The sequence below is a fragment of the Pezoporus flaviventris genome, unplaced genomic scaffold (assembly GCF_033815535.1).
Source record: "Pezoporus flaviventris isolate CSIRO_AGI_PZ_B2104156 unplaced genomic scaffold, CSIRO_AGI_Pfla_v1 ptg000015l, whole genome shotgun sequence".
Classification (NCBI taxonomy): Eukaryota; Metazoa; Chordata; class Aves; order Psittaciformes; family Psittacidae; genus Pezoporus; species Pezoporus flaviventris.
Window position 1 is genome coordinate 41,721,922 of NW_026892563.1, and position 23,707 is coordinate 41,745,628.

General features: G+C 38.9%; 1 protein-coding gene across 8 annotated transcripts in view; it reads right to left on the reverse strand.

Annotated features, from left to right (window-relative positions):
• EPHA6 (EPH receptor A6) overlaps positions 1 to 23,707 on the reverse strand; it is a 467,959-nt gene that overhangs the window by 344,803 nt on the left and 99,449 nt on the right. For 7 of the 8 annotated variants that reach the window (XM_061454323.1, XM_061454327.1, XM_061454328.1 and 4 more), the window contains one exon: positions 4,319 to 4,982. In XM_061454323.1, coding sequence (XP_061310307.1) covers positions 4,319 to 4,982 — 664 coding nt within the window. The remainder of the gene's footprint in view (positions 1 to 4,318; positions 4,983 to 23,707) is intronic. The other variant, XM_061454326.1, reaches the window with a different exon arrangement.

Below are 23,707 nucleotides of genomic sequence, written 5' to 3' on the forward strand. Positions count from 1 at the left end.
TGAGCTGCAACATGAATTTATATGGTACTGAGAATGTTCTGGCTGCTAACTCAGGCAGCCATTGAGGACAGGTGCCCTCACATACTTACTTAATTCCTAACACTCTGCAGCAGTAAGAAAGCCACAAACAAACAAAAAGATCAGCAACAAACTTGAGAAATATCCTCAGCTTTAAGACACTGAAAAGAAGATATCAAAATGCTCCTAACAAACAGCCAAATGCACACAAACAAAACAAAACAAAACCAAACCATACATATCTTTACAAGCTTTGTGGAAACCAGCCTGGTACCCACCCACTGTGTAAGAAAGAGTACAAATGTAATTGTCAAGAAATAGAAAAGCTATCAAACCAACCCAAAAGTGTTGGGAAAAAGGCAAAGTCTTTTAATACAGCAAAGTTGTATCTCTTCAGACTAGTCAAACTCACTAAAAATCAATCTTTCTGATAGTAAGTTATATCACATCCATTTCACATGGTCCGCCACACATAATTTTGCTCCTACTTCCTCTAGGCAACAGTATCATTTTAATTCACATTACTTGCGAGCCTTAAGGACAAGAGCATTCTCTATTTGCAAGTAGGAAAAAAGTGAGCTACAGCGTGAAATAGTTTGGCACATGACCTGCAATTTAGGAATTAAAACCAGTATGCATGAACATAAAACTGCTACCAGTAGCATCTGCAACAGCCCCCCACAACAGACAGGCATTTAAATGTTAATCTACTGTAAGCACATACTTTTTTCTCTAACGGGAACAGTACTCTAGTTCAGATCAAGTCTCATTTTTGGCAGTATGCTAGCAGTTAGATGTGGTTGAGTATATTCAGACACTTTGAACAAGTTACCTACAGATCTTGTACATTACCTAACAGTAACCTACACTGTTACCTACAGTAAATGAACTGTTCTTGACACACTGGGGTGTGCATTTAGTAACTATAGATATTTTAATCCAGTTGTGAATTCTTCTCAGACTCTTTCACTCAGAAATGATGTTTTTAAAAGCAAATACAATGGATAGGGAATATTGATAGATTCACAGAGAGAGATATGCATAAACCGCACAGATCGAAGTAACTGAGGCATTGCCAGTTAGGTTATTTTCAACTGCCAAAATCTGCTTTACTTGCTTCACTATGGTTTTAACAGCAGTGCTAAAACTGATCAAAACCTTTTTGATTCCCAGTGTTTCTCCTTTGTGAAACTGTTAGCAACGACAAAGGCTGAATATAATTCCTTACGCCGTTTAGTGCTTACTGAATAGAGACTGTGTAACTCCACAAATATCAAACAAAAATTTACTTCTTAAATTCTGTGACAGATAAGCCATACTTGCCATGAAGAGCTTACTCTTCCTCAACTGAGATATGTGCTGGTGGGTAACTTCATGTTTGACACCATTTGCAAACGAGAAAAAAATATTCAAGTATTAGCAAGTATTGCCCGCCAACCACTTGCTTGCCAGAACAGATTTTAAAATACAAATTATTATTTCTGAAAGTTATTTTAACACAGAAGAAAGAAACAGTTATCAGTTCTGAATATGTCACAGAGTACGTCTACAAGAAGCACTGACAGAATGGCATCGAATACGTCCAAGACTCAGATTTGTAATTCCAGCAGTGGATTAGAAGGGACAAAAAGGCTTTGGTTTCAGATTTGGGTAAGGGACCTAGAGGACATGAAGACTGTTTAAATGCATCTCAGGGCTTCTTACCAGACTAAGATGTAGCAGCTTCTCCTTCCCCCAATCCATCTCTCCAAACCAAGCTAAATTTTCCAGTTTTTACTTTAGAAAGTCAGCAATGTTCAGGTATCTTACAATTTAATGGGTATGAAATAGTTCAGGATGTACTGACAAGTGACAAATCTTTTAAACTCCTAATTTCTGATTCGTGTCTCGGGCAAGAAGAAAAAGTCTCAAAATAGGGCATTTCTGTTCTCTGGAAGACACACATAGGTAGTGAACTCTCTTCAGTTCACAATGCACAAAGCAGTCACATTGTAAAGTGCATTCCCACCTGCCCAAGCATACATCTCCACCAGCAGCTTTAGTACCAAGGGAAACACAGCCACCCTGACAGTAACCCTCCCAATTCATGCTGTAATCACAAGAGATGGAGAACAGGCACTAGTGAAATTAAATTGCTGCTCTTCACTTCTGGAAGTATCTCATACATTGGGGCTTGCCTTAAGCATGATGCTCATGACGGAATGCAAGACAAGTCTACTTTGAAAAAAATGACATTAAAAGTAGTATTAACATTCCAATACACTGAAGATGAATAAATGGACAACTTCAGACACCTACGAAAATTATTTCAAAACATATATGGAAGTTCTAGTAGATTATGATTTTTTAAACCATCAATTTGTTTCTTTTGGGTCAAACAGATATGAATATGGAAACACTAATGGCTTTGGGTACTCCATTTCACTTGGGAGGTACCTGTTCAGCAGCAAACTGGACTGCCAATTGAAGAAACAAGTGGAATCAATGCATAGCAGAGAAGTTTCCTGACAGGTTTTCTTGTGGACTTTGCTGGTTATATTGCTGATGTAGAGTTCTACAGTATGACTCATGTAATGGACTGAAATTCACTGAGTGTTAATGTCTTGAAGAAAATCCTTGTCCATTAAGAGAGACATCTTTTGACCTTATGTAGAAAATTATACTTGCTTCCAGTAATGAAAACATCAAAATTCTATCTTTGCAATGAGTACACTTTGATAATCAATGCCAGCAAGATCAGATAAAGTGAATTCCATTTTTTGATTACAACACATAGTGTGCTTTTTATGCTCTATATTACCCAAGGTTGCCGTGCAGCTTGCACCATCAAATCTTAGGAGCTGTAGAGCAAAATATTTGGGCAACAACAATGACACTTGTGAGATGTATGAACATGGACTCTTTCACTTCCTTCTTGCTACAAAGCGAATGTTGAACCTCGGTGGTTATTGAGGCTTTCTCCACAACCACTGCTACAGAAAAAGCACCTTATTCTCAAGTCACTGTGAAACTATTATGTACAGTAAAAGAGAACATACAAAGTGCACTTATCCTTTAGCAGCAATTTAGCTAACAAAACAACTAACTCCTAAGAAACTGTGTGGTGTGAAAAGATACATGCTTTTTATGGTTGTCACCTATCCAGCAGTCCTGGCAGGTGGAAAATAAGTCTCAATGTGCACATTCTCCATGGATAGTACTCTTAAATTGAACCTATAAAAGCTCAGAGTCCTGGGCTTTACTCAAGTATACACAACATTCACAGTTTTAGCAATGTATTCATGCTCTAAACTGCACAAAAGTAATCTGAATTTTTCCATTTGCGCATGAAATCCAGTTATCACAAAGTCTGACAAATGCAATCACACTTTCAAAAGTGGTAGAGGCACAACAGCACTTGGATTGCACAGAAGACACACATTTTTGCTCCTGCATGTGTTTACTCTCCTACCTATGAAAGTGAGGGGCTGATAAGGAAAGAAAACATGTTTCCCTTTGTAGTTAGGGGAGATCTTATCGCTTTCTATCTTTCTTATTGCTCTCTGAAAGGAGGAGGGGTGTTGACCTCTTCTCCCAGGGAACAAGCAATAGGACAAAGAGAAAATGGCCTCAGATTGTCCCAGGGGAGGTTCAGATTGGATATTAGGAATTTCTTTTTCCACCAAAAGGGCTGTTAAGCATTGGAATGGGCGGCCCAGGGAAGCGGCTGAACCTCTGTCCCTGGAGGTATTTAAAAGATGTGCTGTTGTGTTACTTAGGTACACGGTTTGGTGGTGGACTTGGCAGTGCTACACTGATGGTTGGACTATGATTTTAAAGGTCTTATCCAACCTAAACAATCCTATGGTACTGTGACTAGATTCTCTGTTTAGGCATACAGAGGGAAAAGAAGAACTTTTTTGTCAGTCGCTGCTCATCTCATCCTGTGACAGATATCTAAAATACAGGAGAGAAATCTTCCTCCAAAGCATGCACTTATCTCCCAGTAGTACAGGAGCCAAGGTGACTATCCGATATACAGATATGTGCACCTACAGTTAGACAACACGAAAGTCATCTTGAGTAACTCTTTTCTTAGAAATCCACAGTATATTGCTTTCAAATAACCTTGCTCATTTCTCCACAAGAGGCATTCCTTGAAAATATGATGCCATATTTCTACTACATGAGCTCTTCACTGTGTATATAACATCATAACATTATTTTCCTTTCTTTAAGAATAAAAAAAACCACAAAACCAAAAACAACCAACCAGAAAACCTTAACAAACCAATCACAAAAGCAAGCAATGTTTTCTTACCATGGCAGGAGCCATCCACTTCTTCATATCCTACACTGCAGATGCATCGGCCTAGAGGCACAAGCCAATCCCCATCTGCTCCGCAATACAATTTTGGAGTATCACGTTCCTCAGCGCTCTTGACACAGGAGCCCCGTACTTCCACCAAAGAGGAAGAATCAACCCTTGGAATGGTATCAGGAAACATAGCCAAATTTCGGACTGTGAAAGGGCACTTTTTGTAATAAACACGGACTGAGACCAAAGCAATGCATGCTCCGATGTCCTGAAAAGCAAGATAAAATCCTTTCTTGTTTATTGGCCCAACCTCACGAACTTCTGTGTTGAGTTTAAGAATGCGGTCACCCAAGTCCATCTGGGTAAAGCTCTCATCAGCTGCAATAGTATCAATTTTAGTGTATTGGTTTGGTTTGAATTTTACTCCATGAGACTCATCTGACTCCATGTAGTAGAGATTGAAAGTTTCCTTGCAGGTTCCCAGTACCCATGGAATACTGTTACAGTCCCTCAGGGTAAATTTCATTTCCACGTAAATTTTCTGTGCAGCGTCACGGGAGATCCAGTTTGTTTGAAGCCAGTTGTTCTGGTTTGGTTCCATCACATTACATACCTGGTAAGTATGAATGGGACGATTGTGTTCATCCATTTCAGTTATGGCATCCCACTGAAAAGAAGAAAAATGTTTTAAAACCAAGAAAAATACGTATTATGCATATACACAGAACCCACATATACACACACGCTCCATGTATATGAACCTAGGGACTAATTATTTTAGTGGAAAGACAGTAGTTAAAAGCAGATACCAACCACAGACTGGAACAAGTTTTAATTCAGAAACTGTGATAAATTTCTATTAAGAAAAACAGTATTTCCAAACGGCCCAAAGATGAGGGCAATACTGGCCAGGTTTCTAGTAACGAATTCAGTAAACCTGAGAACATTCCTGGGCATGTCATTCGATCATCTGTGCAGAAAGAATTTGCTGGAACAGTCCTGTTTGGTATGCTGATGGGCTGGCTCTGAGTGTCCCCCAGGCAATTCCCACAGCTCAGGCACCTGCAGCAATTGACAGCTGGGATATAGCCACTCTGATTTGGTGGGTCTGAGGTGTTTGGTGTAGGTTGTCCTGCTTTACACAACTGCTCAGAAGCATTTAACTGTATATACAGAGATGCTACATTTCTGCCTCCATAATGTCTGCATTACACTAAAAAGAAAAAAAAAAAAAAAAAAAAAAATCAGGCACAGCTACCATATCATGGTTGATGCCTTTATAAATTCTCTTTCTTACAGTTCAGATGTGAAGGAAATTTGTGATTTTAAATCATCTCTGGAATTCACATGGAAAAAGGAATTCAAAGTCCTGCCAGATGCAACTGAAGGACTGGGATTCCTGGTCACTGCAGCATGCACCTGGGAAGTGTGCCAAAAAAATAGGGATTCTTCCTATCACAACAGGAACATTATCATCATCTGAAGGTCTTATCCTAGGAATTACAAAACATACTTCTTATATGATAGCCAGACAATGGCAAATACTTGGCAAACAGTCTGCTGACTTTTATGAGGTTCTTATGTAGTCAAGGGCTTCTCACCTCTGAACGTATTCAGAAAGGGCAGAGCTGCTGCTTCAGCATTCCGATTTGGTCAAAACTGATCATGGACTAAATAGCACAAGGCTTCTCATGCCATTCTCCCCAAATTCGTTTGAATTATAATTAAATCCTACCCTGCAGTAAGCATTAGAACACCCCAAGTAGAACTTGGCTTTACGGAAAGGAAAAGGGGACTTTCATGCTCTAGATGGCTAGGCCTCTTCCCTTTTGGCAAGCATGAACCCCCAACAGCTTGAATTGAGTCAAAATTCCACAGCCCTGAAGGATTAAATGATCAAAAATGTATTTTAAATAAAACTAATTAAAATCCACAGCTCCAAGCCTTAAAACTGCATCAGAAGAGGCTCTTTAAAAACAAAGCAGATAAGTCTCTCAGTCACCGATCCCCAGTTTCTCTACTACATGTGTTACATGAGCCAAGGGCATACCACCATTTTCACCACATACAAAACATGTACTATAAGTTTAAGCATTATTACACAAATTTCACGTTATAGACTAATATAGCCACAATGGAGGTGGTGGGAAGAGATGGAGAGAGAAACAAAGCCAACAAACCACCTACATAAAGCCAAAGAAAAACACATACAAACAAAACCCCCAACCAACAGAAAGAGAAGCACAAAAGGTTTTCTGCATTTGTGTCAAGCTACATTAAAAGGAGGATGTGCCATATGCTCCAGAAAGCTCTCAAAAAAACACCAACACAAACCAACCAAAAAAAACCCAAACCCACAAAACCAAACCAAAACCAACCAACCAAAAAGTCCACCACACCAAACCCAGGATAAGAGAGTAGCAGGTGGGATGACAATGTAGTTTTTAAAATACAGAGCAGTCTTCCGAACCAGAGTAAAGTAGCTTGAAGCAAAAAAGCCTCAACATATCACTGCCTTTTAAAACTATTACGGGGGGGGAGTTATATCCAACATATCCTCCCCTTACCATGGCACTCTCAATTTGAACCAATATCTTGATTTGAACCTCAGAATGAAATCCCTGAAGTTAGCTGCTACCCACACAGTTAATAACATAAAGCTATCAGTTTTGTAGGAAAGTAAAGGCTCAGCACTTCACTAACTTGTTTAAAGAATAAACCAAGATGGACTGATCAAACATGGACAGCGGTTCACTGAAAGGAGATTTTGCATGCTTCATGTAAGGATGCTGGGGAGGGCCTCTTCATTAGGGACTGTAGTGATAGGACAAGGAGTAATGGGTTAAAACTTAAACAGGGGAAGTTTAAATTGGATATAAGGAGGAAGTTCTTTACTGTAAGGGTGGTGAGGCACCGGAATGGGTTGCCCAGGGAAGCTGTAAATGCTCCATTCCTGGTGGTGTTCAAGGCCAGGTTGGACAGAGCCTTGCATGACATGGTTTAGTGTGAGGTGTCCCTGGCCATGGCAGGGGTGTTAGAACCAGATGACCTTAAGGTCCTTTCCAACCCTAACTATTCTATGATTCTATTCCATGCCTGTGCCTTTCCACTGAGCTCCCAGATAGCCTACTGACAAGTCCCAGTTTATAAAGAATTCATGCACTGGGCAAGAAAAACATTCAGAAGGCATTTGCAAAATCGCTTAACACAAGTAGCAACCTAATTATCATGCACATAAAATAGTTTCAAAAGAGGTTAACATGTACCATTTCAATGTAGCCATCACACTAAGACATGCTGTATAAAGTATGCTTCAAAAGCAGCTGCGAATTTATTGGCATGTGCTCCTAATGCGCTGGATACCGAGTGCAAATGAGGCGAGTTCCACCTCCCCCAAATGACAATATGATTTAGTGAAAAGTCTACCAGAACTCAATCTGTGACAGTCTCTGACAAGGACACATTCTTCTTGGATGAAATGCAATCTGCTTTTAATTTTGCGTAAGCATTGCTTTTTCCCTCTGATAAAACCAGCCAGGAAATATGATGCAACAGTTAAATTCTGCACAGACAACAAAAACTCCAACCAAATTATCAAATTCACACTCATTTCATGTTATAGCCCCTAATTAAATAAAAGTATGTGTAAGCATTTCAGTTGTGCACAACTATTCTCCACTTTGCAAACAGATTAACAGAAGCACCTCATCTTCTTGATGATGCTGGCACAAGAATGTGGTAGCTCCCCCCAGAATACCTGACATGCACAAAAGCTAGAAGCTGAGACTTCCTTCAAAGCAAGCCTCTTGGTGTTCCAATGCGCTGCAATGCTTTCAAACAAGGACAACCACTGATAACAATGGAAGCAGCAGCAGCACAAAGCTAATCCTTACATCTGGAGCTCAAAGCTAATCCTTACACCTGGAGTTACAAAGAAAAAACATCAAATACATGTTTGGAGAAAGGACTTCAAAATTCTTTTTTAATATTGTAATCAACAGCAGCATGGATAAGGGGTTACATTTTACTTTCACATGTGGCATAAAGGAGGAGTAAATGTCACACAGAAGAACATGCAATTTGAAGACTGGTAGAGAGAAGATTTTTAGATTACCTGTCATATTCAAGTACGAAGTATGAGATCAGGCTGCAAACCATTCCGAGATTTCAGTTAGATAAAATCTCATCTGTTTTCATGACTCTACAAGCTACTTTACAACCTGTTTCAGCTTAGAACTTCACTAATATTAAACAGCTATACAGAGAACACTATAAAGAACAAATTACCTAATTTGTCTTGTACTAGTATAACACTAAAATCTGTTTTCAGTGTTCCCCACTTTGTTATTCTTATTCTTAAACCAAACACTACAGATACACAAAATTGGCAAGAGCTATTTACTACAATTCAGTTAGTTGTATTGCCAAAGGCTGTATGAGCATTACAACAAGAGAGATTGTGTTTTACATGTTTTATGTTATACCAAAACACACTACTGCATGTTAAGACAATGTCTTAGTGATACCATGCTACAGAGAAGTAAACAGAGTAGACCAGTTTCAGTCTGATGGAAGCAGCCGTAACTTCCCTGAAGACATCAGTTTTTTCAACAAATTCTGAATCTTGACTTACCTTTAAACCAAGGCCAGCCTCTTTGAGGTTAGATTGTGCTGAATTATGTACTAGGCATGATTTGTCTAGTACTAACTATACACAAACACTGGATTTAGAGGGGGAATGTAGCACAGGAAGGACTCACTCTTGTCATCTCCCAGCCCTCTCTGGCAGCACCCTAAAAGAAGCATGCTCCCATATCAGCCCTACAGCTCTCCTGTGACTTCCACTTGCAGGTGCTGTCTATGGGCAGGAGAGAGCAGTCACTCTGACTGCACCAGATTTGACACTGCACCAGGGCCAGGAATAGTGCATCTGTTCCCATGTGAAGCCCTGCGCTGCAGGCTCTTCTCCACCATGTTACCTGAGCCTCTCTGTTCCCACACTGGCAATCTCCACTGTGTCATTTGCACAGAAGCGAAGCCAAGCAGATTCTCACTGTTTAGCAGAAGCCCCTATTTGTGCTTGAAGAATTCATTACAATATATTATTTGTATGCCACACTTTAAGAAGCTTTTCCAATTAACAGGGTTAGTTATATCAAGGAGTTGAAAATGTCTGTTTCATAATGAGCTGGTATCTCGACAACTTCACATGTAGTGAAAGATGCTTTTCCCACAAGTTGTCAAACTGATTGATGAATTAATAGTGGGTTCTTAATTTTAGATAACAGTTATTCAGGCACTAAACCAAGCAGCACTTGGATATTCTAGGATGGAGGTTTTATCATTTAGCACAGATCAAGACTCTTTTTATTGATATTTCACTTCTTTTAAGGCAAATGGAGGGACACTGGTTACTCAGTGGCTGAAGAAACAGAAGACACCATTTGCCTCTACAAATTTTGCTGCTTATGTATCCTAAGCTAGAAAGTTCACTTCCCTTTCTCATTCTTTTACCCAAAGGATAATTCCCTAAAAAAGAAGGGTTCTGCACTTAACATACCTAACTAGTGTACCTTAGCTCACTCCTGAATCAGAAAAGCTTGTGGCAGACTTAGCCTGCAAAACATCTGTATATTAAGTACACAATGGGACCCCTGGTTAAATACCCTACATAAATCTTTAGTTGTTGAGTGAAATACACATATGGATAAGTACTGGATTTCCACACAGAGAGCTGAAGGAAAAAGTTGTGCCCGAGAAGAACATGGGATAGGAAACAGGTGAACAAAATCTGTTGACTTCAGCTATTCTGTATTTGACTACCTCCAAAGAAAACACATCTGTAAAGGCAAGTCCTCGATGGTAATAAGTCTTTTTACCTCCCTGGCAAAAGAAGAAACATTTCTTTTTTTACATCAAGAAACAAAATAGGTAAGGTTCATGCTACAGGGACCTGGTTTACTCTCTTGGTCTCAGTGAGCTAGGTAACTCTGGAAATGCAGTTCTCCACTTCTTACACAAGAAAAAAAAAAAGGAGTCAGGCATTTGAAAAAATCAGTGAACCTGAACTGCAGTGATGCAACTTTCTGACATACATCCCTCACTGCCCACAGATGTCCACTTGGAGCAGGTCAGGTCCCTAACAATTAGAAAGGATGGACTACGCTTGTTATACAAAAAAGTCTGGAGAATGTTACAAGTGCGTTCACGTAGCTCACGTACAAGAAGAGTTAAGCAACCATTTCCATATTTATGACATCCAATGAGGATAAAAAGAAGGCAGAGGGTTTTTTTTTCCCTAATATTTTAATTCGTTCTTCTATTTTGTCATTTTTATAAATGGTTTATTACTCACTTTGGTCATCGATATCTGCAGTGCTCAGCTGGGAGTCATCTAATGAAATCTACCAGTGAATTCTCACTTTCAATAGTTCGCTACCGACAATCTTTTAGATCCCATTTCCATGGAAACAAGCTGAATGATGAAAATAGAGTTTTAAAAGTTTTTCAAATTCCCTTATGCTATCTCCAGTGAGATGATCTCTATAGAAATGAGATCAGAGAGGTCTAAGCTAAGAAACAATAGAGAAGGACCTGCACTTGGCATGCACAGCTGCCGGCTGCCATCTGCCAATGCAGATTTAAACATCTAGCTGCTGTAGTGACAGTTAAGCAAAACCAGCTATAGTACATTACAGAATCACAGGAAAAAAAACTTCTCAACGTGCTTAGAAAGTGAACATTTTACAACACAGCTGGCATTTAAAACGTGACACTGAAAACAGCAAGATTCAACAATATTAAAAAGAACCACAGAATTACTGTAAATTAAAGGTATTGAGCTATTATTTTTCCCCCATTACTCATTACTCCAACTCATTTTTCTTTGCCTTCACCTTTGAGATCTGTATATGAAAAGAGATGCTCAGACCCAAATAAGCCCAATAAGAAAAAAGATAATACTCAGCTTATGAAAAGTGCCTATTTAAAGGGGGGGGGGCGGGGGGGAGGACAGGGAGGGGAGAAACAAGAAAAGCAGACAAACTCCACAGTTATTCATGTATTTCCTATCAAGTAGGAGTTGACATAGATAGAAAAATAAAACAGCAATTAAACTAGTTATGGTCTTACATTTAAATCAAGCTGATTCAAAGTTGCTTAAAGAATGCATAAAAATATATAACATGCACTAGATTGGCTCTGTGCAACTGCAATCACAGAGGCTTAGAGAAAGACATGTTTTCTACATAGGCAGCATACTACAGCAGCATGTAGCACGGACTAATACATTCAATGGCAAACCCCTCATCAAACCTGTAAACGTAAATGCAATTAAAAGGGAAGGACAAAATCAGATTTTTTTTTAAGTAAATAAAGGATAACTAAGGAAATATAAACAAGGGAATATGGGAAAGGAAGTGGCAGATTATTCCGTGTTCGCCAAAAGCAAGTGTTAATAGGTCTTAGCTGTGGAACAGCTGCTCTGTGGATGAAGTGGCCAGGATGATTCAGAAAGCTGTTAATGGACTCAAAATTCAAAATCCGAAACAGCAGCTCCCTTTTCTGCTACTTGCATGAAGCCCTGAACACCAGACACCAACAATGATGAGCTGCTCCGGAAGATCCGACATTACTCTATTCTAGAAACCATTCTAGTTCATATGAATGTTTTCTTCAGGCCAGCAAGACTAGGCAGGATCTGGTGAGATTTGGGGGATGAGCCTTGGAATCCAAGCAAGACAAACTTCAGCTATATGAAACAACTGACTCACTTGGGGATTAACCAGAATAGGACCTTGGGATCAGAAGGCAAAACAGAACAGCCCTGCTCAAGCTTTGTAGGCACACTGTGGCTGTTCCAGAAGAAAAAGGAGTTGCAGGTCCTATACATGGACCTTTTTGCATACAGTGGGAAAGATCAAGATGCCAAGAAACAGGTTTACATTTCAAAACACAACCTTGTGTAGGGCTCAAACTACTGAGTGTACTCAATCCATTCAACTGACCATAATCTAGACAGCAGTATCACAATGAACTAACAAAAAAGTTATTTATGGAATAATGTTTCTGCTGTCTGGATATGGCAGAAAAAGTACAAAACAGAAGCCATAAATAATAATACAGATTTTTTTTTTCATTCTAGATCTTGAGAACACAAAGTATGTTCAGAAAAGGAATATATAAAGAAAAATGAATAAAAGAATTCACACACATGAAGTCTGTTTATAATAAACAGATTCATAATTGAAGCCAACCAGTAACATATGAAATGCCATTCTCCTCAGAACTCTGGAACAAGACCACTGTTTCCCTGAAAGCGTTATGGACTATAAGAGACTTAATGACTTGCATCAAGGATCTGCAAGGACAGCATTCCAGAAGGCAATTTACTTTTTAAATGAGACATACTAGTAAAACCCCAGCAGGTGTTGAGAGATGCCACAACTCAGCGGTGAAAAGTGCCGCTGACCACCTTTCCAGGGGCATCTTATCCCTATGTAATGCAACACTTCCAGTGTATTCAGAATTGAATGGAACATGAGAGCAGAAAAAGTCTATGCTTTTCAAGATACTAAGGCTCTTAGCACTCAACCCTGCTGCGTGCCCTTCAAAATCTGCCTGCACACCACCTCTGGAACTTGCACCCTCCGCCCCTACCATCACATAGCATGATCAGATTAACTGGAGCAGGAACATTACACTACTACTCATTGAAGCCACTGTGCTGGGTACTTTGGTAATGCTGCACCACAGATTGCTGCATCAACTATCTGGCCTGGAGGAACTTGCTGGATCTCCAAAATAGCAGAGATAATGTTACAGTAAATGTTTGTGTGGGCAGAGATATTTAGAAACACAGTAAAACATAGACCAAAAGTATCTTAATGGATTAAAAAACCCTTTGGCAAGCTCCACATTTCTAGTTCAGAAATTTCTATGAATTTAGAGGTCACCTATTAATCATACTCAGCTGTTTGTGACCAGCTCTGTGCAGCCATGGCAGTCCTGTACTGACTCTGACCCAACAAGCCTCATGCCATACAGGTGGTATTGGAGACTTCCCTCCTGCTGCTTCCCATGCACCTCACCCCTGCAACTTTGGCCTGCTGAGAAGCCAGAACAATGTCAGGGCAGGGAGAAACACTTGGTAGAAGATACTCTCAGCCCCCAGTTTGAGAGCTGACCTTGTTCACTTTATGATTTAATGCACGCAGTATTACGAGTCAAATGACTGATTGCTTTTACCAGTTAACCCCTTCAAAATTGCACATCACGTCACAAATCTGATGTAAATGCTCAAGGTTACAAATATTTACCCTCTTTTACTTGTTCCCTTTTTACTTGTTCTCTTTTACTTGTTCCCTTTACTTTCCAGGCTTCGAATCTTCAGTTCGGATATCTGAAATTCACCTTCAGCAGCAGAAAGATCTTTTGCCTTTACCACTCCAAAAGGCAGAGCTTTAAGCAAATAGCACAGAAACACAGCAAAACAGCAGTCCTGGCTACATGCATGCAGAAGCTGGCTATGATTAAGTTTCCCATTGTCATTTCTAGACCAAACTGCTGAGAGAAAAAGCATTTCAGTACCAGTGACAGCAGCAGCTGTATAAATAGCTCTTCAAGCTGCAGTTTCCCCACTAAAAGTAGCGGATCTCGGAGTCCATTCTGATGTGGGCATTGGCATTTAGCAAGCTTGCAATTAGCAAGCAGTCAATGAGGTTAATATGGATGAAGTAAAACCCAGAACATCTACCTATTCCGTCTTCCTGTTTCTCCCCGATTCTTTCTTAACATCTTAACTGTTTAAAAAGGAGAAGGGTAAAATTCTCATTGAATTAGTACTAGTCAATTAGTGCTTTTAATTGAAACTATACCAAATGGAAACAATTAAAAATAATAACTATACAAAGCAGCTATATAAAGCTTTTCATTCCTGGAGTGCTTTACAAACACTAACTCATTAATTCAAACTAAGACATAAAACTAAAGAAGCAAGACTAAAGATAATGAGAGGAAGGTTAAGTGACAGATCACTGATTTTTACCAGCATGCCTACAAGATATAGTGATAAGGAGCTTGCTGTTTCAGTGTGGATGCCTTTATCTTACACTACAGAAACCCACATGAATTGAGGCAATGCCACTTCAAAATTTTACTGCAGTACAACGATATTCCTTTAAGCACATTACTGATGGCCTCCTTGAAAACTACTCTTGATTCATCTCTAAGCAATATGCTACCAGGCAAAATGAAGCCCATTTCTGCAGCGCACACCTAGCCGAAATACCTGCTACCAAACTGCTGATGAACAACTGAAGACTTGCATACTTCAGATTCCTTCCTGCCTTTCACCATCACCCTAACAAGTGCTTCCACTACACACCAATAACATGATTCACAACTTCATTTTATTTCCAAGCTGAACAAAGTATAAAATGGGGGAAAACGGATTTCAGAATGATGGAGTAAGTAAAGGTAAAACCCCGTATTTATTGGCTTGCAAGGGATCATGTTGATACATTCATTGATGTGAAAGCCAAAAGCAATGGCCTCATATCCTGCCATTTAACTGACTCCAGAAGTCCTGGAAAAGAAACCCGAGAGATGAACAGAAGAACCACTTATCGAAAGTGGAGCAAGCTGAATAATGTAAAATAGCAGCTCAGTTTATTTGCATACAAGTTCCTTGGTTTATTTATCTATTACAGCTATATGCATTACAACTTCACTCATTTTCAAGGTTAAATCAGAGCAGTGCACCAAATTCTGCAGAGTACCTTCCATTACAGGTTGAAAACATCTTTAACAAAGTGTCCAAAATACATAGAGAAATAAATACGTAAAAACCAGAAGTCTGTAATACTTAAAATATATATATATAAAAAAAAGATTAAAAATGCTATGTGTATCAAGCTTATGCAGAAAGTCTGCAAACTCCAAAGAAAAACCAGAGGAAAACAGAAAGGGAAAAGAAAACAATCACCAGTGTTTTCCAGCAAATCAGTTTGCTCATGCTTCCCACGTAATTGCTTATTTACTGAGAGCTTGTGAAGTAGCACTGTCTCATGGGGGAGCCCAGGCTCAATAGTACTTGTTAAAGTGTACTAAGAAAACAACCTGCTACCCTTCCCCACTGCTCCTTCCTTCATCCCATTTTTAAGCACACAAATGGAGGAAGCATCAAATTCTTAAGTTATCCTACAGTGTATATAAGCTGGTATTGAAAACACTCCACTCACTATAGCTGAGTACAGTACCATCGGAGCAACCTGTCAGACATAACCTCTTTTCTGCATACATAGTGCTGCATTCTTCAGATACATCTGAATAAGACAAGACATGAACTACGATTATAAATAACTCACATGCTCTTTCAACCCCTCAACCTCCCATTACTCGTATTTTCAATCAGACAAAAAACAAAACTACTTGCTACATCAATTTCTGGCAAAGCTAACGAGAGTAAAGCAGAAAATTTCCTATTAGTTTATTTTGGTAGACAAAATAAGATTTCATTCAGCTTTATCTGTAAACTCTATGTAAAGGGGATCCTCTCTATTCTTCATGTTATATGCACACCTTTGAATAACATGGGTGCCTATTAAGCACCAGTTGGTTCTTGTCTGTGTATTTGTGTCTTCTTACACAAGTTTGCAACCTCATTTGGTCCACCCAAATTAGAAAACAGCTAGAAAGTATTACTTTAATGAATAATTTCCTATAATGATATGTGAAGATCTTCCATAAGCATATTTTTTCCATAGGTCTCTGGTTCATATTTCTAAAGGATAAAACCTACAGAGTGAGTTGTGGAGAGATTTATCTATTTACTTGTTCTATTTTTAGTTCACTATTTTCTCAGAAGAACACACAGTCCCTCCCTTGATACAAAACCAAACTTTGGCTTTCCAAAAGAACCTTGTTTCTAACATGCAGCCTCAGTCACCATGTCAGCAGTCTGTCTTAGGAATACATCCTGATCAAGACAGCTGCAGTTTCCACAAAATCATTTCTCAGTGACAGATAAAGGATGTTTATGTCTCCATCTTTTATCCCTTTAAAGGGATGGGTTGAACATATGAATAGAAATAAAAGGTAGGAATGTCCCACCACATCAAATAATTTGCCTCTACTGAATATGATGCCTAATGAAGGCATCTTTGCTGTACTCTTATTCTTTGCTGCAGAGATTTTGAAGCTTCTCAGAGAATCACAGATTCTGTGAGAAATGATCCCTTTCTAGCTGAAATAACATTAAATGTTCCAATCTTCAACTGGTATTTGTTTCAGTTATGTTACATGCCAAAATAAAATTAAAACTTGAGTTTAAGTATTTCCAGCTGTCCAGTGTTAGTGTTGACAAGTAGAGTACACAACACGCGACCACCTTGCAATTTATCCTACCAGGTATTTCAGGACCCTTTCGTGAGCGAAGACCACATGGCTGTGTTATGTGTCTGTCTGGCAATATTCACAAAGGAATTTATAAGGATGAAAACAGAAAGTCAAGGTAAACCATGTAGCAATACCAAATTCTTAAAAGCTTCCTACAAACCACTAGAATGCTTAGGCAATTCAATGACATCCCAAGCGCTTGAGTTGAAAAGCATCTCCATATTCAACACAGGATAGGAAGCTTGAGCCACAACTGTCATTTTGAAAGCACATAATTTAGAGCAAAAATATTTAAACTTCACATATTTTCATTCCCTTTTAACTCTAGGAGATACTTAAACATATGTTGATAATTTTTAGCTTAATTTCCTACATTTTGGAATTCTTACTATCCTTACATTTCCCAGATTCTGCAATAGCAAGGGTAGCAACTGACTTCATTATTTTAAGGACAAAAAACTCAAACACCACGTCTTTTACACCTCACTGAAACTGTATTTGAACCCCACTATAGATAACTTAGTTTGCAAATACGTTGAGCAGCCACAAGCTAATGAAAAATCACTGCAGCTGTTGGTGGTCCTGGAATGTCAACTATGTATCAAGTCAGACACCAGGTTCTGTCACCATTTAGTGAAACAAAGACTATGCTTTGCATGGTTTTCTTCAAAAACTTTCTCTTTCAGTTGTCACAACCAACTTCTGCCTAAGAAAATGTATTTTATTATGTTACAGTTGAACACAATTGTCGAGATGTTCGACAAGACTTGATATACTGCCTAGCAGCAGGATGTCCTTTTATCATGAAAGTAAAACCCATTCATGTATGTAATTTCTGAGCAGCAAAAAAGAAGGAACAGATTTTTTGGCATATGTCTTAGCTGTTATTTTTTTTCATGAAGAACACTAGAAAGATTTAGATTTTTATCTAGAACTTCTACGTTAGTGAAGGACCTCATGTATTACTTAAAATGACTATCGGGTCTAATTAAAAACACTGAAAAAGCTTTCATAACAGTTAGTGTCATTTAAAGAACACACACCAAAAGGAGACAATCTTTATACAATATTACTAAAAATCTTTAACTTATTTTCTGGAGACTAAGCTAAATTTTTGCTATGAGACAACTATTTTGTAGGGGGTTTTTTTCTGTTATTTGAATTTAGCTTTAAATAGACCTTTCAGTTTCCTAGAACATGGATGTTCAAGTACTCACAGGACATGAGGGAAGAAAACAGTACAATTCACCTTTGAGAATTATAAAGAGAAATTCCTTCCTGGAGAATTAAGAGGTTATACAAGAACTTAAAAGCCTAGGGAATGGGAGGAAAAGACAACTTAATGTTAATTTTTTACCTATTCGAAAGTGATTGACCATATAACCATTTAGCACCTCTCTGACGTTCATACACCATTGTCTACTTTTTGTTACTGAATAATAACTGTGGAGAAGCACAGCACCCTCAGTTCCCTAAAAGTTTGCTTACTACCTACGACTAGATGATTGGACTAGATGATCTTTTGAGGTCCCTTCCAACCCTTGGGATTCTGTGACCAAATTGGAAAGCCAAGTTCTGCAATTCGCTCATAGGGACAGAACACAAAAGAAATCAAAAGCAACATTTCTCCCTTCTTATAGACATGACCACGCAAACTTCAAAGCTTCCTGACTCTGATTTTCTGTGTTTGGGATGAGACCTGGAATTACACCATCTCCCTACAACCCTAATTATTCTGGAGAGAAAAACAGGAGCCTCTAAGAAAGGAAGAGACCACAGGATCCAACTCTCCTCATATAAAAGAAAAAGGGACTGAAACCACCTGAGAATGAAGACACAACCCAGAGGGGATAGAAAAGAACTATATAACCACAGCCACCAGAGATCGGTTTCTCATTCCTTTACTATACTTTTCTCCCCTTCATCAATCACAGCCACGCAGATGGGAGTAGAAAGACAACAATCATGTATGATTAACTGAAATAGACTGTTTCTATTAACTTCACAGAATACTCTATTTTTTCAGCATTGTATTTGTTACATTCAGTCACCTAAACTGCATTTTTTCTCTACCCCATTTTCAACACAAAACTCTGATTCTCATGAGAACACCTATCTTAAGATTTCTGCCCTTATTTATCACATTTAAGAGTCTTGCATGAAGTGCAGGTATTAAAAAAGAGACATACAATTTGCTACTCAGTCTCATGATCAGTTTTGTTGAAATTACATACCTGCAAAAATAAGTACTTCCTTAGAGCACAATGTGCTGAATTCAGTCCTTTCCCACACCCCTGTCCCTAGTAAACCATACAAGTCTTCCCTAATCCTTTCTATTCTACTCTTCTGCTGTAACACGAGATGGAGAATAGCCAAAAGGAATACTGCTTTTGTAAACTGATTTGTGCAGATTGTTTACCTGCAATCCCTTCTCACGTTTGCAGAATCCTACCTTGAAGCAGAGATACTAAAATAAATAAGCATACTTCTGTGTGTGCATCTGTTTTCTAACGAGATCTGACACAATAATTAGTGTGCAGCAAGCTGGGGTTGCTTAATGTACTTTCCTCTGCGTTTCCATCCAACTTTATAAAAGTTTCATTAATCTTTGCCACCAGCAAAAGGAAAGCAGTAAAATGTGTATAACAAAGTAAATAACAGCACTTAATAACAATCTACACTTTCATTTCAGTCCCAATATTAAATACTAGTTTCTGAAAATAGGCCAGTTTTCAGAAAGGCAAATTAACTGGGTAGACAGACAGCTCAGTTAACCTAGGTACTCTAAAAGTTCATCTTTTATAGTTGCTACAGATGAGAAGTAGCAGATAAAATGTTGGGGACAACAAGTGATACTGATGTCAGAGGAATGAGTAACATTCACTTCCTTTATGGTCTGATGTGCTGCTGTATTGCTCCTTGGTCTGGCCACAGCTAGAAAATTTCGTCTTAGCATGTAAAGACAAAACCAGTACCTGATTAACTAAAAGACAAGACAGGCACAGAATGAACGGGAAGGCGAGATGTAACACCTGTGGGATGGAAATGGAAAAAAAAAAGAATCATACTAAAGCCTCAAGCTGGCAAAATCACAATAAATATACATGAATGAAGACTCCTCAAGAGTAGGGTTTAATATTTTTGCTCTCTTCATAGATAAAAATCAACATTTTGGCCATGATCTGGGATTTCTACGTCCCACTTCGTATAGAAGACACTTACTTAAAATTGGACACAAATACCCGCTACGACTTCACAGATTTCCTAATTCTTTACCCAACACACGTATTCCTACATGAACTCTGCATACGCAAAAGAGGCGCTTGGATTCAGGATGAGGAAGGAAAAAAAAAAAATTTTTAGAAAAAGTAAAATATTTTGGAAAATTTCAGATGAAAGCCTGTACCCAACAGGGAAAAATTATTTCCTGTAAAGACTCAATCATAACTCTTACGCAGTTTTCCACCAAGACAACAACCACACTACTAAGAAATACAGTAACAATCCTGTATAAATTAAAAAGCTCTTCAGAATTAGCAGGTCCTCTCCATATCCTAATTCCTATTCCCATCAATAACACTGACTCTTTGATACTTGACAGCAATCCCACTTTTGACTCCACTGTCCTCAAATATATTACAGATTACTTGTCAGCACTGCCTATAAACACAACTCTATCACAATTGCCAGCCCTAGAGAGAGGGGATGCTAAATGAATGCCTATCTTGTCTTCCACATGCCCATTCTTGGCTTCCTAACACCTACACTGTCATACAAAAGAGGGGTTTATTTAGACTAATGGCCTTGCTTTTTGTTTCAAGATGAAAAACAAACAAATAATAACAAGTAGAAGGCATAAACCAATCCTGGTCCAAACACAACAAGATAACTGATCTTTTACTAAGTGGTCCCAAGGCTGTTGGAAGCATTAGCATCAGGAACTCAGAGTTTATAGCTAGTCTGTACTTCCAGGAGTTACCTCTTATTCTGAGCTACTACTATCTCTACCTCCTACTGTTAAGAGTTTTTTTCAGAGCTATGTTTTGAAGGCTCTCCTTGGAGACAGCTTCAGAGTGCTATTTAATGATATATAGTGTAGTGGAGTTGCTTGCATTAAACATTTTCAAATACCATTTCTACCCCCGCTATACGCACAAGCCATGTGCAACACTGCCTGTTCCTCCTGCTGCAGTGCAGTTCAGTTATTTGGGGCTGAAACAGTTACTGTGTCAGGAAGCACTCCACAAGCTGAATTACTTTTAATGTATTGGCCACTGCTTTTTGAGTGCTTTCCTGCGCAGAAAAGTTATTTTTCATCATCTTGGCAATACGATTTATGGTAAAATGCAATAGCATGATGGAGAGAGAGAACAGAGTGGTGTAGGGAGAAGCACCTTGGGGCATAGAATTTGTACACTGTCTTTGCTGCCAAAGTAGCATGAAACTGTAGAATGATAGTATAGATACATCCACTATAAATATACACACAGACCGTATGATTGTGAACTAAGTGGACAAATCATAATCAAAAATGACAGCTCTCTGATAAATCAGACAGCAGGATTCATTAACTTTTCTGTGCAGTGTTCTAGCTCCCCATTCCTACCAGAAAATCCACTTACTTCCCTGCCAGTTTTCCAGAGAGACTTCACCAGGAACATCAATAAAGCGCACAGTAGGCACAGTAACAAGCTGTTTCTCTTGGCGATGCATCTGCAAGCAAATCCCCTGCTCCATCCACTGGTGTTGAACACAACTAAAACCTCCCACTACAGATTCCATGTGCAGGTACAAACGCCACCAGCACCATAACCTGCCCCTGGACCATGACCCCCAGATCTGAAAGAAATCCAAATGAACAAGTCCTCTGGGGCACAAGCTCCCACCTCTCCTGCTGCTTCCCACCCATGGTCAGCCATCGCCTTCAGGCTCCCAGTGGACAAGGATGACCCCACCGGTCTAGCACCCCTTGCTGTGTATCTTAAAGGGAGGTTTATTATGCAACGGGTGCTTTTTTACAACCACTATTACCTCTGCACATTGGCATTGAGCACTTATAACTAAACAGTTGTCCTCTGTGTGGAATTTTAGCAGGCGGGAGAATGACAGGTAGATGACTAGATAATAGTCAATGTAGTGAATGTAACAGTAAAATCCAAACAATAGTCTCCTGCACATAAAGCAACAGCTATTGAGTCAGTTCAGATGATTCAGAGGGCCTGCTGGAAAGCTTAAATAAACACAGGGCTAGAAAAGCAAGGGTGGGGAGGAAAGAGAATTAATTAGTAAATGCACATTTGCCATCTTTGAAATCAAAGACTTCGGGTTTTATCTTAGCTGTTGCATTTTGGCCATGCTTCCCCCCCCCCCCCCCCCCCCCGTTCACCACATACTGTTTAGAGTTTAGTAAATCACATATAAACGAATCTTAAAAGCTTTGGTGTACAGAAACTTTTTGTGAGCTTGTTCTGTTGTCAGGACTTGCCCTGCTAGAATTGGTAGGTATTTAGAACAGAATGACGTATCTATGTAAAGTTATACTATCTTAAATAGTGCTGTCAAAGTTTTGTGGGAAACTAAAGGTTCTTGCTTTTCCCAGCAATTTGCTAAGGTACATTTTCCCACGGACTATTTGGCCTTTAAAATTGCTGTTCTGCTGGAATGCTCTACCAGAATACCAACAATTATGCTATAAAGTGTCATGAATCGATAGCACTGCATGCAATATTTAATACAAACTAAGCCCCATGAGCCTGCTCTTTTCGGTTTTAAAGTCAGCTTTTGCTTACTTTCAACATTATGTTTTGAAATGCCTATTATGCCTGAAAGGAACAAAGTGCTCCAGTAATCTTTGACAGTATTGATAACACAGGCTTTACGCCCAATATAAAGTCTTAAGAAAAAGCACAGGAGCACTGAAAAGGCAATTTTAGTCAGCCCCTCCATTTTTAACCTTTTCCATCACTGTGCTCATGCCATATACTTTTTTCCTACTTTAGAGTGTATTACACAGCTGTATTTTAGTCTTAGTTTGAGGTATTTTAATTTTTTAATCTTAACAGCACTTTATAAGGGAACCTTTAATGGAAGGAAGACTGACGTCCACAAGAACAAAGATGAAAAACTGCAAGCAAATGAATACTACTTATTGTCAAAATACAGGTTGTAACACAAGGTCTTGTTAGAAGTACATTCCTCATCCCAGCAGGAACACAGTAGTTTATGCTAGTACAGATTGCAAACAATTCACATTAAAGTCAGTGTATCCATGTACTACAGTTTCAGTGAAAGTACTTTCATAAAATACCAAATACAACCAAAAATGGATGTTCTATTTCAGCATTGTTTCCCAACCATACTTGGAAGCAAAAGAAAATCTGATCTAGTCTTTCTCTTCTAAGCAAGAGAAACCATGATCCATCCTATTGTTATCTTTTAATATTCTCACAAATGCAAGTTTCTAGGTAGAGATGGCTTTAAAAGCACATAAGGCATATAGAACTACTAAATATTTTCAGACTAGTCTATCTGTTGCTTTTGCTTTCCCCTTCTGTAACATATTTTGTACCATGCAGCATCACCTTAACATTCTGTGTATGTGTTACAGAGAACTTTCCACAGTAAGAACATTGGTTTACATTTCTTGACTTCTGTGTACATACAGCATCAACAGAATAGCTACATTAAAAGATCAGAGGTATTTTCTGTGGCATTTCCCTTTTGCGGGGGTGAAAAAAAGTCAGCATTTGTATGCACAAGCACAATTTGTGTAAAAAACATCTGAACAGGAATTTTCAACTTGCAGTTATTATAACACAGCACTTGCTTAGCCAATAAATACTAAAGACTTGTTTTCTGCCTTCAGCTCCGAAGAAGCTCAAGAATTTATCTCTTTGACAGCCTTCCTGCAGTAAGAGATATTAAATTCCCCCAAAATGCAAACAGAGTGAAGTGCTGCCTCACACAAAGAAGCGTCACTTCGGCTGCACAGGCTGT